General features: G+C 40.8%; 1 protein-coding gene across 9 annotated transcripts in view; it reads right to left on the bottom strand.

Annotated features, from left to right (window-relative positions):
- Positions 1-16,911, bottom strand: part of LOC119953638 (myosin-10) — a 178,866-nt gene that overhangs the window by 61,552 nt on the left and 100,403 nt on the right. For all 9 annotated transcript variants that reach the window (XM_038778104.1, XM_038778106.1, XM_038778108.1 and 6 more), the window contains 3 exons: positions 13,510-13,602; positions 3,600-3,663; positions 1,359-1,457 (listed from right to left, as the gene is read on the bottom strand). In XM_038778104.1, the coding sequence (XP_038634032.1) occupies positions 1,359-1,457; positions 3,600-3,663; positions 13,510-13,602 (256 nt within the window). The remainder of the gene's footprint in view (positions 1-1,358; positions 1,458-3,599; positions 3,664-13,509; positions 13,603-16,911) is intronic.

Genomic DNA, 16,911 nt, shown 5'->3' with positions numbered 1-16,911 from the left:
AGAAATTAATTTATTTACGAGGTTCCATCATTGTTTTCATACTGGAAACAGATTTTCTTACAGACAACAAAATTACACCATAGAAAGCAACGTCCAGGATCCTACTAAATAAAATGCGCTAGTGAAATCCACTGGTATACCAAGGGAGGGTTAGAAGCATCAAAACAAAGATTCCAAAAAATGAATGAGTTGCGCAAAATGGACTCAAAGTTTGATAATGAAGGGCAATCTCAAAATTGTATCTTCCATTCCAACCCCCACAAACAAATTCGCCCAGCTCTCCTCGGCCCCTCTTTTTTCAACCTCCACTCCAGAAATTTTAAAACACATTCCTTTCTCAGGAGTTACAAAGCCAATGCACAGTGGACAGTGAAAGCCCTTGATCCATCTCCTTGCTCCAAAACCCAATTCAAACGGAATCCAATTCATGGTCCCCAAAAAAGAAACATACTAGATCCAAGCTGATGATTCCTGCTGGGTCGTCTTGCTGACTGATTGCACAAATGCAGCCAAACTCGACAATACCTTAATCAAGCAGCTTCCCATCGAAGTGAGCATTAACAACTTATTTGGCCACAGAGGCCATCATATCTCAATCCTGTGGTGTTCTCAAATACTTTCCAAAGATCACTAGATTGTGATCAGGAGAAGGAACTTTGGCTACTGTTTCTTCTTTTCTAGTTCTAGATTGCAGAGATTAATTGGTGGAATTAAAACCCCTCTCTTCTGGCCTGTATAACCTGCTGGAGTATTGGCCAATGCTTCTATCCGATAACCAATTAGCCAAAATAGTTTACTAAATCAAACATAATGCAAAAGTCATTCTGTCCCACCCATGAATTCTGATAGAATATGATTATAGAAATACGAAGAAAGCTTTGCCAAAACTATGAACTCAGTTGGAAATTAAACAATGGATCAAAACTAAACTGTTCCAGTTCTCGTCTGAATGCCAAAATACATGCAATCTAAAAATTAAGCAGTGTTGATGTTTTCCATATTATTTGAGCAAATTATGTGCAAGTCAACAATGGATAATATCAACTTGATTTTAACATAAATTTTAAAAATTCCAACTTGCGTATTTTGCAACCACTTCAGAGACTTGAACCTTAACTGAAGTCAAAATCAATCCCAGATGTCTCATTTCCAATGAAGTTTGGAAAGAAATGCTGCCTTATACACTTCCTGAACCATGCCTGAACTTTCCAGTCCAACATCATACAGGGGGAGGAAAGATAGCATTCACCACACTGTTGTACCCAGCCTAGTTTCTTTTAATATTTGACTAGTTTTGCTACGGGACTGGGAGCACAAGAATACTTCTCTCAACTTCATTCATTCCAGAACTGATTTACATTTAAGATGTTCGCCTGCTCCACAAAGCATCTGATAGAAAATGTGGAATGTTCTTTCTTCCTTGGCCTGGCGGATCGCTCGCGATTTTTCCAGGAGATCTTTTCAAAGTCAAGGTTAATCTTTTTGAAACATTTCATCATTTAATGGCCTACAGTACTGTCAAATGCATAGACTTTTGTTGCAATTAACACAGGTCATAGAATTTACAGTGCAGAAGGAGGCCATTCGGCCCATCGAGTCTGCACCGGCTCTTGGAAAGAGCACCCTACCCAAGGTCAACACCTCCACCCTATCCCCATAACCCAGTAACCCCACCCAACACTAAGGGCAATTTATCATGGTCAATCCACCTAACTTGCACATCTTTGGACTGTGGGAGGAAACCCACACACACACGGGGAGGATGAGCAGACTCCGCACAGACAGTGACCCAAGCCGGAATCAAACCTAGGACCCTGGAGCTGTGGAGCAATTGTGCTATCCACAATGCTACCGTGCTGCCTGATTGCTTCTATAAAAACTTTGTCTTGCATAGTGCTGTGTACCAGAGGCGTTTTGAAAATTTATCAAAAAAAAAAGCAGTTGCGAAACCAAACTCAAAGGATCGGGTTTGTGGGTTCAGTAAGATTTGGGTAACTCGGGAGAGGGAGAAGGGGAATAGCATGACATCACAATTTCAGAAATATTAACAAAAAAAATAATGCAAGCTGTGCCCAGCTGAAATTATTATAAATATTCTCGTACCATGTGAAAAAAAACTTTCTGCAATTGCAAATTTCATCACCTGACGATAACAGACTGGTGTAAATATCACAGCATGCGTAATGCTCACACAAACAGTGCCAGATTTACTGCTCACTTTACCTAGTAAATGAGATTAGGCTACTCTGTCTCCTGAGCCCAAATGGTTTCTAGTCACCGTATTTCTACCCGAATTATTTCTCCATTACAAACTGTGAACTGCCAAACAACACAAAACAGTGGTTTGTACAGATCGTCACAGAACACAAACCATCTCAGTTAAATACCACTGAAAACCATCTTAAAAAAGCTTCGGTAAAAACACCAATTAAACTAAAAAAAAAAAAAGAGCAAAATAGCCTATTCCTCCCAATCTTGAAAAAAAAAAGAGCACCTCGAGATAGAACGGGATACTAGACAGCTAATTTTAACTTTGCATTTCACTTTCTTAACCTCATCAGTGAGTCTACCTCAACCATCCTTTCAGACAGCACTCTCATCAGAACTTTTTTTCTTTCCACTTGTCACCTCATGTTCTTTTGTCAATCACCGTAAATCTATGATTCCCAGTAGCCCACCCGTCTGCCACCATAAATTGTTTCTCCTAATCTAATCATAATCATTCAATTTTGCACACCTTTACCAAAATCTCTTCTTAACCATATCGGTTTCAAGAAAAATGCCAATTTTTAACCTCCCCGGGTAACTGAAGTCTCTCATCCCTGGTGCCAACCCAGTGAATACATTCTCGACAGCATCGACATCCTTCACGAAGTGGGCTGCCGAGAACTGACCACAGTACTCCATCTGGGCCCTTACCAGTGTTTAATAAAGGTTCAGCATAACTCCCTTGCTTCTATACTTAAAATGAAGAACCCACACTGCCTTTTTAAACAGATTTCTCAACTTGTGGCACATCTCTTTCCATCTTCTTTCGCATTTCAAGTTGTTTCGTTTTCAAATAAAACTGGGCTGACTGAAAGCACTAGATTAATAACAGAATCCAGCTGTCTGGACCTGGTTCCAGAACACAAGAAATGGGAGGCAGTGTCGGCCATTCGAATCTGCTGCAGCCAATAGGGTCACAGTTGACCTTCCACAGGGCAGCACGTGGCACAGTGGTTAGCACTGCTGCATCACAGCACCCACCGTCAGCGAGGATCCAGGTTCGATCCCGGCCCCCGGTCAGTGTGCGGCTTTACACCCCTGTCTACGTGGGCCTCACCCCCACAACCCAAAGATGTACAGGGTAGGTAGATAGGCCACGCTAAATTACCCCTTAATTGGAAAAAAATTATTAAAAATTGGTTGACCTTCCACCCCATCCTTCTTGTACTATTCCCAATCACCTTCACAAGCATAGAGTGTTTTTCACCAAAATCAATCAAAAAAAGTAAAAATTGCATATAACCTACATCAACAAACTACCCAGGTAATTTTTATAGCCTGCATTCTGTACCCACACCCCTCCCGCTCAAAGGCAAAAGTGATCAGGATACAGGTTTCAATGTTGGCTCCCACAATGTAGCCGGTGACATCAAAGTTGATTCGGATGAATTTTCCCTGCATGAGGAAGGAAAAAAAAACTGTTAAAGCACTAGTTCAGACATTGTACATCTGTAAATATAAATGTGATGACATGTACATCTTATGCTTCTGTTTAGTATATATTCTGTGCAGGTAAGGATACATCTGTGTCTGCGTGCGTCCAGGGTTAATCAAAGGAGGGGGGTTCTGGAGCCAGATTGTTTGTGTTATCTAAGGGATGAAAGATGAAAGGTTATCTGCATTTTGCAATGAGGCCTTATGGTGGGTCGTATGTAAAGAGTAGATTTAAAATTTGCATTTGGGGATACGGGTTGGCATTGATGTGCAGCTGGTTCATTTCAAACAAGTCTTGAAATTTGCATTTACAGGAGACTGGTGACTAAACATGACCAGGGACTTCTTTATTGACCCAAAACAGAGGTAAAATAGGAGCATGGGTTTCAATATTTGGGAACCAGAGTTTTCAAAGGGATATTTGAAGACAAATTGAGAGCAAAGGTGAAAGGGCTGAAAAGTATTTATGTAAACAGATTTCAGCTGTCGTGAATGGGGGACAGAGTCCCGCTGAAAGCTACCTCCAGTGTATTTGGAGTGTGTTGAGGAAGCTGTGAAAATCGCTTAATTGGAACGACAACTGTTTTGGACCAGCAGATGTTTTGGTGTTCTGCGAAACAGTTCACTTTCTATCTCCCTCTGGAAAAACCATATCAGCATGGAGTTGTTCTGGGAAGGCGTTAATTTTAAAGCAACTTCTCTGCTTCGATAATATCCCCTGGATGGTTAAGGATCTACAAGGACTGTTGCCAAAAATATATAGTTTTATTTACCTTTGATTAGGCATTTTGGGGATTGTTTTGTACGGTCTGACTACTTATATGTGGTGCATTTAGGTTTTATCTTTTTTCCTCTCAATAAATATTTTAATTCAAATTTTTAGTCATCACTGGAGTCCTTCTTGTTTCGGCAATCCAAAAAAAATTACAACCGAACGAGATGAATTTCAATCTGAGAGCCGGCTTGCTCAGCATCATCATCTGCAGTCGAAACGATCCCAGAACAGACTTATCCAACAGTAGCTAGGATACTGGACCGACACCCCAATATTTTAGTTTATTTGAAAGACCGTATTAAAGAATGATTGGGCGTGAAGAAATAGGGCGTGGTTATTTTAAAAACAAAAAGACATGCAATGGTAAACTTTTAGCTTCAAACCTGAAAAAGAACTTCTAATTATCCTTAACAACAATAAACATACAGCTCTTAATCCATCTTAAAATTAGCAGGGCATAGAGTAATACTTGCAGTACAGAAAGATTCTGGATCTTGTCAGAACCCCTTCAGACTCTGGCTGAATATCTTCAAATAGCTGCTTCATAATAACAATCACTTATAGTCACAAGTAGGCTTCAATGAAGTTACTGTGAAAAGCCCCTAGTTTCCACATTCCAGCGCCTGTTCAGGGAGGCCGGTACGGGAATTGAATCCGCGCTGCTGGCCTTGCTCTTGCATTACAAGTCAGCTGTTTAGCCCACTGTGCTAAACCAGCCCCTACTTCAACTGTTGTTTCAGCCTCCTCCTTGTCTTCAGACAAGAATGCTCTGCTTTTAAACTATTATTTATTTTCCCCCTCTCCTATTGGGAAAGAAATTAGCCTTTATCTGTGGTCTAAAAAAAAAGGTTGCCAGATCAGACTTTTTACTTCTAAAATGCCTTTCCTCAAAAGCCCTCTCATTCCACAGCTTTCTCCAACATTGCCTCCCTCCACAGCTTCCTAAAATGTCTCTCTGCATTCCTTGGCTCCACCGAGCAACAGCCTCATCTCCAAGCGAAACAAAACCTCTCCCTGTAGACCGCAGGCAAACCATAAAGCATTAGCCCAGACGGAAAAACACATTCCTCGGTCAATTTCACGTGCTGGATGCTCAAACTACCCAAGCCCTGCAGAACAGGACTCGCCTTTTTAAAGAAGAAGATGATGACCATTCCAACCCCAGGCTTTCAACCCTCAAATTGCCCAATGCGTTGGTAACCCAATTTTCCCAAAACCTTCCAATCGTCATAAAGTTAAATGTACAGAACTTGTATTATATTTTAGTTATCACATGACACTCTTCGTAATGTTTAACATCTCCAAATATTTCAAAATTAAATGGCCTCTAGACATCTAAATAGGATTCCCAGGTGAAGTCACCAAAGAGGAACAAATCCTGCCTATAATTATACAGACAATTTCATCGTTATATCCTTCAGAGGAAGAGGGAAGATAGAGAGAACTAAATGATTCTATACCCATCAAACTTGTGTTTAACATTTGACGCTGATTTTCAAATTGGAGGAATTGTTTAAGCTTACCACATTATCATGATCACAATTTCTTTCTGCACTGAAGGTATTCTGTAAGCTCAAGTAACTGAAGTTATGAGATGCAGATTCTTATCATCGAAATCACAGGCCGCCAAAACTCACTATTGACTTGGCCCTGTGATTTATTTATTTTCTTTAAAAATGCTCAAATGTGGCCCTCTACTAGTTTAAATTCCCCATCGAGAACCAAATCATTGCAAAAACCTTCCACAAAATATTGCCAACACTATGTCAGTACAACATATGAACAACCTCTTATCTGTTACCAACTTCAAATCTTTGGAGGATTGCAATCGTATTTCTGCACTGTAAATGGATTGTTTTTATTTGAAACAACATAAATCAAAAGCAATTCTGTCAAGCTCCCAGAGGACTTCTGGCTGAAGCAATACACTTTGCTGAACATATAAAAAAAATACTCAACTTAAAGAGGGAGGGAGGAGTGCTTAAAGAGAGAGAAAGGAAACCAGATAACAAAGAGAGAGGGAAAAACAATGAGAACCAATGCAAAACTGAACCAATGCAAAAGCTGAAGGAGAGTAAAGACAGAATGAGGCTCCAACATGGCACAAAACCCTCCTGATAATTTCAATGCCATTTTCAGCAAGTTTTGATTGAGCACACATTTTTATTTTAATTGCTTATAAGCACTAAATAATAATTCTACAAAGAATGAAATTTGCTCACTGGGAAAACATTTCTTCAAGTTATTTGGAATGCAATTTGTCACAAAATGTTGGAAACATTTTGTTCCATTCCACAGACAGGAGATAAACAGACAACCCCTCTTCCTAGCATCATTGATTTTGCAAACAGACTCAGTAGTATAGACCAGTCTCAAATATACACAATATAAAAAAGATTAGCCATGCAAGGCACATCTGAACTCATTCTTTCACGAAGGGTACCTTCTGAACAGCAGTAGGAGCAACGACATATGCCTAGGAGTGCACACAGAGGTTTCCAATTCAATCCTATTCCTGTTCTAGATCACACAAGATTGGCGGTGTAGATACAAATGTATCATAGTAAACAAGCAGAGCCGTCTATTCATGGGAGTCCCACTCCTGGCCAATACCCACTTCAGCAAGTTATTACAGTACATTGTGGCAATGAATTATACTGTGCTGCTCAAGTATCTAAACTTTCCTTTTCACAATTAAATATCAGAGGTTGAGGAAAGCTAAGGCAGTTAATCTATAATAGCCTACCCACAAACTAAGTGTTCTGTGCAATCCATACACCATCTCATTATTTGGCTGAATAAAGATTAGGGATGGTTTCAGTACATAATTTAAAATTTATGACAACAGCAGCACAATTAAATTTAATATAAAGTGCACAGTGATCTTTGAAGTTGAACTCTTTCACAAGCCCAACTCTCTTTTCTACTGCATTGGTTGTTACCATGGAGGAGTAGATGGAGGATTTGTGGAAGAATACGGCTGGTAACCTCCATGGAGTGGCAATCAATGTCGGACTGCCACTCCACTCCTGTTCCTTTGAACCCGGGGTGGGGGGGGGGGGGGGGTCACGTGAGGCCAGAGTCTCATGAAGGGGTCTGTAGTCTAACTTTTTCTGGGTAACTATTGCTGGAAGACAGTCAGAACCATTGCCAGTTTGACATTTAAAATCTACTTGCAGGTTCCTGTCGTAGGTCAATTGCCCAGCAGATGTTTACACTTCCCAGCCAGAGCCCTGCAATTCTTACCTGGGGATTTCTGGGAAGGGGCTCCCCAACCCTTTTTGGTTGCCCAGTCCCAGTTACGGCGTTCCACAGCTTGGATGTTACAGGCCTATGTATTTTGTTTTGCCCTCAAGACCAAAGTAGTGCTGAAATTTCAACTGACGATGCTCATATACTGGTCAAGAATGGGATTGACAAGCCAACTGCATGTGCACCCACAGTGCTGTAAGGTACATTTTGACCCAGCGACAGTGATGGAACACGGATATGTTTCCAAGCTAAGATGATGTGCGACTGAAGGAGAGCTTTCAGGTGGTGGTTTTCCCATGTGTCTGCTGTCCTTGTAGGCAGTAAAGGGTTATGGGTTTGGAAGGTGCTGGAGGTAGCTCAGCAGGTTCCTGCTGTGCATCTTCTAGTTGGTACAATGTTTACCACCAGCAAAAGGAATGAACGTTTTAAAGTGGTAAATGGGGTGCCAAACCATGTCTGCTCGTGTCCTGGGATGGTGGCCAGTTTTTGAGTTGTTGGACCCACACTCATCCAGACGAGAGCATTTAGTCACACTCCCGACTTGTGCCTTACAGATGGTGGGCAGGCTTCAAGGAGTCACAATTTTAACCATAACCATGATCGAGTCAGAAACCACTTTGAGAATCCATACAGCTCAAGTTGCTTCTTGCAAATAGTTAAACTATGAGAATATGTTTATTCAAATGTCAGTGAGATGGAGACTGTCTCAGCTGTAGAATAAATGCCAGCAAGGGGAAATTTCAGGGATGTTTTAGTTAAATGACAATGGAAGCAATCTGTGTTTCATTCTTAAAAGCCATATGTGGGCCAACTGTGATCTTCTAGGTGACAAACCACAGAACCCAGTCTGTCTTATTGAATTCAAGAGTTTGCCATGACTGTGGTTAAACCAAGAATCATTTCACTGTGGAACATCTCAGCTGATTTTACAGACGTTCATTCCCAGCACTTGAATTTATTCCCTGCCTTCGCACTAAATGCAATCTTCGGCTATATTGTCAACAGTTCCCAAGGATCAAGTACCAGAGATATTGATTTGAAGAGATTTGACATTTCTCTACATATGACCCGAAGTGTTTCTGGCATTGTCTGTTCAGGTTATCTTTCATGTTTTAAAACAAAGTTCCATATCAAAATTGGTAAACAGTTGTACCATTGGAGAGTGAAGCTCAGCTGGTGAAAAACTATTTTGCTGAAGTGTCTTAAGCCACGGAAAACTATATCTGCCATTCACTGCAATCAACTTATTCTGGAACTTCAAAAATAGAATAACTACAGTGCAGAAGGAGCCATTCAGCCCAAGAAGTCTGCACTGACCCCCTGAAAGAGCACCCTAACTAGTCGCATTTACCCGTCCTATCCCTTTAACCCCACCTAACTTTTGGACACGAAGGAAAAATTTTAGCATGGTCAGTGGGAGGAATCCCACGCTGACACAGGGAGAACGCGAAAACTCCAGTCACCCGAGGCCGGAATCGAACCTGGCTCCAAGCGCAGTGGGGCATTTCCATGATCTGTTTCATGGCAGATACTCACAGTAAAGTAAACTGCAGCAAGCGTTTTGCATCAACCTATCATGAACAGAAATAGATAAGGATGTGGGACATTGCAAAAGGCAAGAATGGAAGAGTGAAACATTCATGGAGTGATGATCATACCCCCCAAAATATTTGAAATCTTCTCATAAAAAGTTACTAGGAGAATATACGATGTCATCTGGAGAAAGAAAGTTGGAGCACAGTTTTACGGGTGCTGCTCCTCCAACCCGTACCCTCTTCCCAAATATACAGATTCCTATCACATGCAGCTCCGCATCACTGAACGGACTCAGCTAGAGAAAGATTTGGATTCAATTTTTCCATTTGTGTAAACTGATTGCAACAAGAGTCTACAGTCTAGTGAGGACAATTTTGCCAAGAAATTGACACGCAGGGGCAGAACAGAAGGCAGTTAACATTGAAAGAAACAGAATTTGGAAAAGCATTAACAATTCCATGAAAATTGAGTGCGTTAGAGGTCTGGAATAGGAATGACAGGATGGGGACAAGAGAAGAGGACAGCCACAACTACTGTGTAACATTTAACATTCTGCTCATCCCATCGATATTTAAAATGTTTTACATTCATCCAAAAGCTGCAGTGGTGTTAGCATTTAAATTCTGTATTTTTAAGTGTGTACCTATCAATAAATGAGCTTTACTGCTCATTCCATCTTTCCCCAGCTTCTCCTCCTCAACACCATAATTTGCTTTGTGAAAATTTATGTACCAGTTCATCTCACAAACTCTGCACAATGTTCAAATGTTTGATTTATAGGATGATAGAAAAGTTAAAATCTAAGGAATTGTAGCTGGCACAGTAGACACTTCCACTTTTAAAGCTTCTACAATTTATATCAGGTTACAGAATAAAAATGCCATGGGGATTAGACCACAACAGTTTGAAAACATTAACTTGCAGATGTACTGCTTCAGACCAAGAACTTTAAAAAAAAAAGAGTTGGCTACAACTTTCCCTCAACATTTCACACTTCTAAAACTATTCCTTCAATTATTTTGGAACCATCTTAGCCTCAAACTATTTTTTTAGCAAACAAAAATCCTTCTGTAAGCCAAAACTCCAAATATGGCAAAGATAGAATATATTAAAATTTGCCCCCTGCAATCCAGATTATAATGTTCCAAATAAAATATGTATTTTTTTTTTCCTGTCAAAATTGATCCAGAAGTTAGGATGCAAATGGTACATGGTACCAAACCAAAGTAGAGCTGCTGCTGCCACTGGCAAGTGGACCTCAAGGGGAATGCAGTCAAATTGATTTGGGATCAACTCATTCCCAAGCAAAGGTTTGGGTCTTTTAGTTAGGCCCAGGGAGGTACCCAGGTCAGAACGGTTTTTCTGCTCGAGACTAAATAAGGGTAGAAGCATGCAAACTCATAGAAAACAGGGAAGTTACTTAAAAAATTGCTGCCCGCAACAAGGTTAAATAGTGCATCCTGCAGAGTTTCTTTGGATCTCCCCTACATGGGGGTTGCAAGGCCTTAGTTTACAAAGGACTCGACTGGCATCTGTAGCCATCTGAGATGGCCACGTCCCGATTACAAAATGGACACTTTGCAAAGAATGCAGGGAATATGGACAATACTGAGAAAGCAAGCAGGTGCACGGTTTGCCTGTAGATTGGAGCTGTAGCTCCCAGACAAGACCGATACTGCAAAGCCATTACTAATGAGCCATTTCCGGGAACAAAAGGGTAACATTTAAGTAAACAATACCAAGGCAGACACCCCGGCGCCAGAGGAGACTAAAACAAAGCATGCCAATGGCCACCTAGAACACGCCCAGCAATCAGGGCACCCACCCCTTTATTGGAGGAAATCGTTAGGAACGATCGAGAAACGGTCCAATTAATTGGAAGCAAGTTCAAGGCCCGCCCAAAAGCGCGCGAAGCCCCTTTTGGGTATAAGAAGGATCCCCAAGAGAGAATCGCTCTCTTGGCCTTGGCTCTCAGCGAGGAGAGACCTGCCTAGCAGCTGCACCAGAACAGGCAAGTCCAAAGTCAATGCACATTACGAGACAGACGCTCTTAGTTGCTATTCCGTACCAGCTCAACCCCAGAAGCCTCAGAACCGGACAGCGGCCATTGTTCCTCTGATTGAGTGGGCGTCCAAAGCTAAGTATAGGCTTTAGTAGTAGTGATAGTTTAGTTGGTAGAGTTTTGTGCATGAGTATATTTGACTGTGTAAATAAATGAGCATTGATTTCGAACTTACTAACTGGTGTATCGGGTCTTTGATCAGTATTCGGTTTTGAACCTTGTGGCGATATCGAAAGATACCTGGCGACTCTTGAGCAAACGTAATTAGAATTAAGGAAGGCTACCATATTAACCGCCATAAACAGAGCCAATTAAAGAGAGAACACAATTAGCAACACATCATTAGTAGCAGGATGTCATCCAAAATAGTTTACATAACTATTTTGATACTCATAGTCCAGGTACTGTTATGTGGCATACTATTAAGGAAAGAGTTGGGCAGTGCAGGAATCCTTCAGAAAGAGGCACTCAAACTCCTAACCGGGCAGGCAACCTGCCCAACAGGGTAGGCCACCTGCTCCAAGGTTCCCAACATGCTGCTCTAAACTAATCACTTGGGAACTAGGCAACCGAAGGCCTGGCCACCAATGGTGGAGTGATTTGAACAGAGAATGGTAAAGAGGCTAGAATTACAGGAGTGCAGATATCTCCGAGGGATTGGCGGAGTTCACAGATGGGAAGCTACGGAGGATTTGAAAACAAGAATGAGAACCTGACCAGGGGCCAATGTAGGTTAGCGAGCAGTGTGATTTTTGAACAGGACTTGCAGTGAGTTAAAACATGGGCAATGAGTATTGGATGACCTCAAGTTTATGGCGGGTAAAATGTGGGTGACCAGCTGTAGTGATAATTTAACAGATTGTGCCAGAAACGTTAGCTTACGTACAGTAAATCAAACTGTTCTCCGGGTCATGTAGCCTGTGAAAAGCTAAGTGGGTAAGTAAAGCCCGAGTATTTCCAAAAAGTGCAGCTTTAATTATTCCAAGGAACATAAATTTGAGATTAGCCATGTGATAATTTGCTCAATTATAGTTTTAGTTTTCCCTCAAAACACCAAGAAAGATTGTAGCCCCCAAAGGTAATTGGACGCCCATTTGATATCACAGCAGGATAGCCCAAAAGGTATAAACAAGGACCATATTTGACTGTGAGAGGTGTTAAGTACATACGGCCATTAACCCAATACACGCTCTGAATGTTGGCCAAACATTTTGTTGGAAATTCACAGATTAATCATGCTCAGCCACAATACACAACAATTAGCCTTCATGCTTAATTTGATAGTTGAGTATTGGGCAAATAAAATCTTCCCAAAGTCTTCCATCTCCTGTCACAACCAGACAGACTTGTGTTTTTATATCATCCACATTTTCAAAACATTTCAAAGTGTTTCATGACCCAAGTGCTTTATACTTTGCAGGTGAACATGGCAGCCATGTGTGCGCAAGGGCGTACACGAGAACAATGAATGATCAGATCATCTTCTTTCATGACATTGATTGATAAATGAATGTAATGACAGCTCGCTCCCACAACATGCTTCCAGATCTTATTCTGTGAGGTAGGCTTGTGGATGTGCATGAGGAAGTAAGTTAATTAAACTGGGGACTGATTGTCTGGTAGGGTTTGAGACATGAAAGGAGTACTGGTGTTAAAGACATGCAGTTGAAGTAGGTATGGTCAGATGATGTTTCAATAGGTAAACGAACAGTAGGTAGAAATGTGCATTAGGGGATAAATAAGGGTTTAAATTTTCAGCTGTTAAATTTTAATGGGGGAGCAAGAGATTTTACAACTTTGTAAAGGTTATTACATTTTATTTGACCCAAGAGTGGAGGCATTAAGGTGAACAAGATAGATTATATTTTGGAAATGTTAAGTTCCCAGAAGTGCCCAGGACAACTGAATAGAAGATGCAAGAGATCAAAGATATTTAAAGGAGGTGTGCAAGGGTGGCTATGGGAGGCCTCCTGGGGTACAGCTCAGTGTTGGAAAGAGAGCAGTGAAGGTTCAAGATTTAAATAGCCATTCCAGCCAAGCCAGGAAAGTACTCATTTTCCACTTCGTTTACGTAGCAATTATTATCTAATGGAATAGGACTCAATCCAATAAAATGCAAGTTCAAAATATTAGAAAGAACTGACAAGTTTGTCACCTTCAAAATGTATTGTGGTTCACTTACAAAACGTGAAGAGTTGTCATTTTTCACAGTTTTGGCATTGCCAAATGATTCCAATATAGGGTTTGCCTGCAGAAGTTGCCGTTCCAGTTCACCCTTAAAAAATGAAGAAAGAACTCATTAGATTAATGAAGAAAAAAGTTTTTTAAACCCAATCACGACAATGCAGGACGCCATTTGGCTCATTTAGACTGCACTGCCCTCTGAAAGAGCATCCTATTTAGGCCCACTCTCCCACCCTATGCCCTCTAACTTGCACATCTTTGGACACCCAGGGGCAATTTGACCTGGCCAATCCACCTAACTTGCACATCTTTGGACTGTGGGAGGAAACTCCTGTAGACACAGGGAGAACATGCAAATTCCACAGAGTCACCCAAGGTCACAATTTAACCCGGGGATCGAACCCGGGTCCCTGGCACCAAGGTAGCAGTGTTAACCACTGTCACCCCAAATTACTGCCCATCTACACTGGACGAATGCCAACTGAGTGCTTTGGGTGTTTTGTAAAATTTGCAGAGCTTTTGATTAGTGAGGTTGTACAAGAAGTTTTGAAACCTGCACCTAATGGAAACATGGAACACGAGTTATGCTATGTGTGCCAACTGCTGTCTGACCATGGAAAGTTACATTCGGACCATGTCTGTTTGCCAACATCCAAATTCCAGTCATATTTGAATGCCAAGAGGAAGACAAGCTAGATTAAGTTAACTCTTCAAATATTATACTTTGCACTCGTTGCACAATTACGGCAAACCATGCAATGACCACAACCTGCAGCTTGCATTGGGTCAGAATCATTTAATCCTTGTGAATTCACACAGCAAGTGTTGCCACTGGTCCCAATTGGTGGAAATTTTTCTTCTTCAAATAGCTGGTAAGACTAAAGGCAAAAGATGGCAGATTTACTGCCATGTACCAAAATAGATCCAACCTTTTTGGATTTACCTCTGACCAAGCTACACCAGTGTGACATATGTCCAAACTGCAAGGGCAAAGGAGAAGACTCCAGTGTTACCTAGAAACAAATGAGCCGTAATATTGATCTGTCAGAATTTAAATTTTTAGAATGGATCCCAAATTGACCATTGTTGCAGGTAATGCAAAAATCAAGAAACTGGTTTTTGAATATAAGCTAATGAGGATAATTCTAGGAAAGTATTTTTTAAGACTCCCACATTGATTTGGACACTTGCCATGGCTATATTTTCTATCAGTAGGTTTTGTTGCCTTTGTCGTCCCTCATTTGATTCCACAACATCTTCATTAATGTCTGTTGTGTATTCTCTTAACAACTACGCAATATTTTATAGGACAGATTAATGGGAGGACCAAATTAACTTTCTTCCCCCCCACCCTTCTCTTCTCCTCCCCCCCCCCTAAACCCTTGGTCTCTTCTCCCCCCCCCCCCCCCCTCCCCCCCCCCCCCCCCCCTCAAAAACCCTTCTCCAATTGTATTTTTGGCTTCCAGGGCTAATCGGTTGAGAGAAAGTTCATTCCATAACCAAACACTTGAAATATACTCATAGCTGTCAAAGACTTTACATGAACAGATCTCCGTAATAATACCCTATCTACCCCCACCTAAAAAAAAGAGTGGAAATGATGTGAATCACTTGATCTTTGACTTGTTGCAAAGATATTCTTAGACAAGCTCATGAATGTACACCAATATATACACATGATACAAACCAGAATTGAAAGTCTTTAGCAAATAATATTTGAACAGCATTTACATGAAAGTTAAAGGTCAGTTACAAGCGATAACGCAAGCACAAAAAAGGGGGGGATATTTTTGATCATATTTTCCCTGATATTCTTTTCTGCCCTGTGGCATTTCCCAGGTGGAATTCCATTTCCAGCACATCAGACTGAAAAAATAACTTCCATCATGGAAATAACGATAGTTTACCTTCAGAACCAGTCCTGTACTCACGTTTAGAGTCATTATCTCCAACTGACCACAGCCTGTTCTGCCACATTCATGCCGTCATTTGACAATTCCAAAATTAAGCAGATAAACTCATCATGTCATTTAAAAATTTAAAACTGAAGTCAGATATTTTATTTAAAATTGGACATTACTTTAGAATTACAAGGGGTTTTCCAAAATTAATTTGTTGTACCCACTCTTCTAAAGAGACAGAAATTTACCGATTTTTCATATAATCATCATTAGAGTTCAAAGGCATTTCTAAAGGGCTAAAGTTAAAACATTCAAAAAGGTTAATTGTAGTGTGCAGTATCCAGTATATCATTTAAGGGAATGCCGCCAATGAAGGAACAGCGAAGATGCACAGTTCAGGACTTGTTTAGGGCAACACAAAAAGTCTAGTAGGTTCAAGTATGTTGCACAAATGCGCTTAATTTCCACAGCTTTTACTACATGCATAGCAGATATTTATGCATTTAGTATATACAGCAGATAAGTATGAGCGCCAATGTGAGAAATTGTTTGTGTTTATGGACAGTTAGCAGTTGGGGCAATTAGCTTGACACGGTCAGGTCATTTACAAAAGCAATTTAAATCCATTGGTTAGTCTGAGGTGGAGTATAGGACTTAACGTTTCGCACAAAAAAAGCAAACCTCAACATTTGGTTCTCAAACATGACGTCTGCCAAATCTTATCAACTAAAATAAAGGAATAGTAAAAGTCATGGGCTTCTGCACAGTCAATAATTTCACACTACAGCTGGTCAACAAGCCATTTGTTCAAGTGGCCCAAGCTATGTCGCTCTGTCATACCACATGATATTCGCTATCCAGTTTAAAAGAATGGGTCAAAACTCTAACCAACGGAGATGAAGAGTTCAAACAGGAACAAGAAATGACATGAAACCTATGCAACGTCTAAAAATGTTGAAGCAATTCACTTCTTACCAATTTAATGTACGCTTTGACTTATTTTTTTCTATCAATCTAGCAACTTTCAGGTTAAATTTTTCCACAGAGTAGCAGAGTTTGGTTTGTTCTGAAAAATCTGTGCTCAAGAGGTTACCTCCAGCCAAGTTTGCTCAGGGGGGCTATTTTATGGCGAAAAATTAGCAACTCCTGTACATTTGTAAGGATCATTTCAGATTTCAATTCAATCCAACGCCATGGAGCAAGTTTAATGCAACTAGGTAAAATTACGCACAGAATTATATCAGCATTTTCTTTTTACATGAACACAAGCACAGTGCTACAAATGCCTGTGTTAAAAGTTTTCTGAAGTGTAAGTGTTTCCCAGTGGTTTGGGCTATTAGTGCAGTGTGGCAGAGTGTATAAACTAGGAGGCTCTCGTGGGTGGATTCCCAGACCTGTGCAGCGTTTGCTGATCCCAACCAAGGCAGTGATAGATCCACATCACAACTGGTCTCAGGATCTGCTGGATAAGGGAAGGCTCACTATTATTTGCACTCCTG

The sequence above is a fragment of the Scyliorhinus canicula genome, chromosome 18 (genome assembly GCF_902713615.1).
Source record: "Scyliorhinus canicula chromosome 18, sScyCan1.1, whole genome shotgun sequence".
In the NCBI taxonomy this organism is placed as follows: domain Eukaryota; kingdom Metazoa; phylum Chordata; class Chondrichthyes; order Carcharhiniformes; family Scyliorhinidae; genus Scyliorhinus; species Scyliorhinus canicula.
Note: the sequence above shows the minus strand (reverse complement) of the source record. Positions and strands in the feature narration are given on the sequence as shown.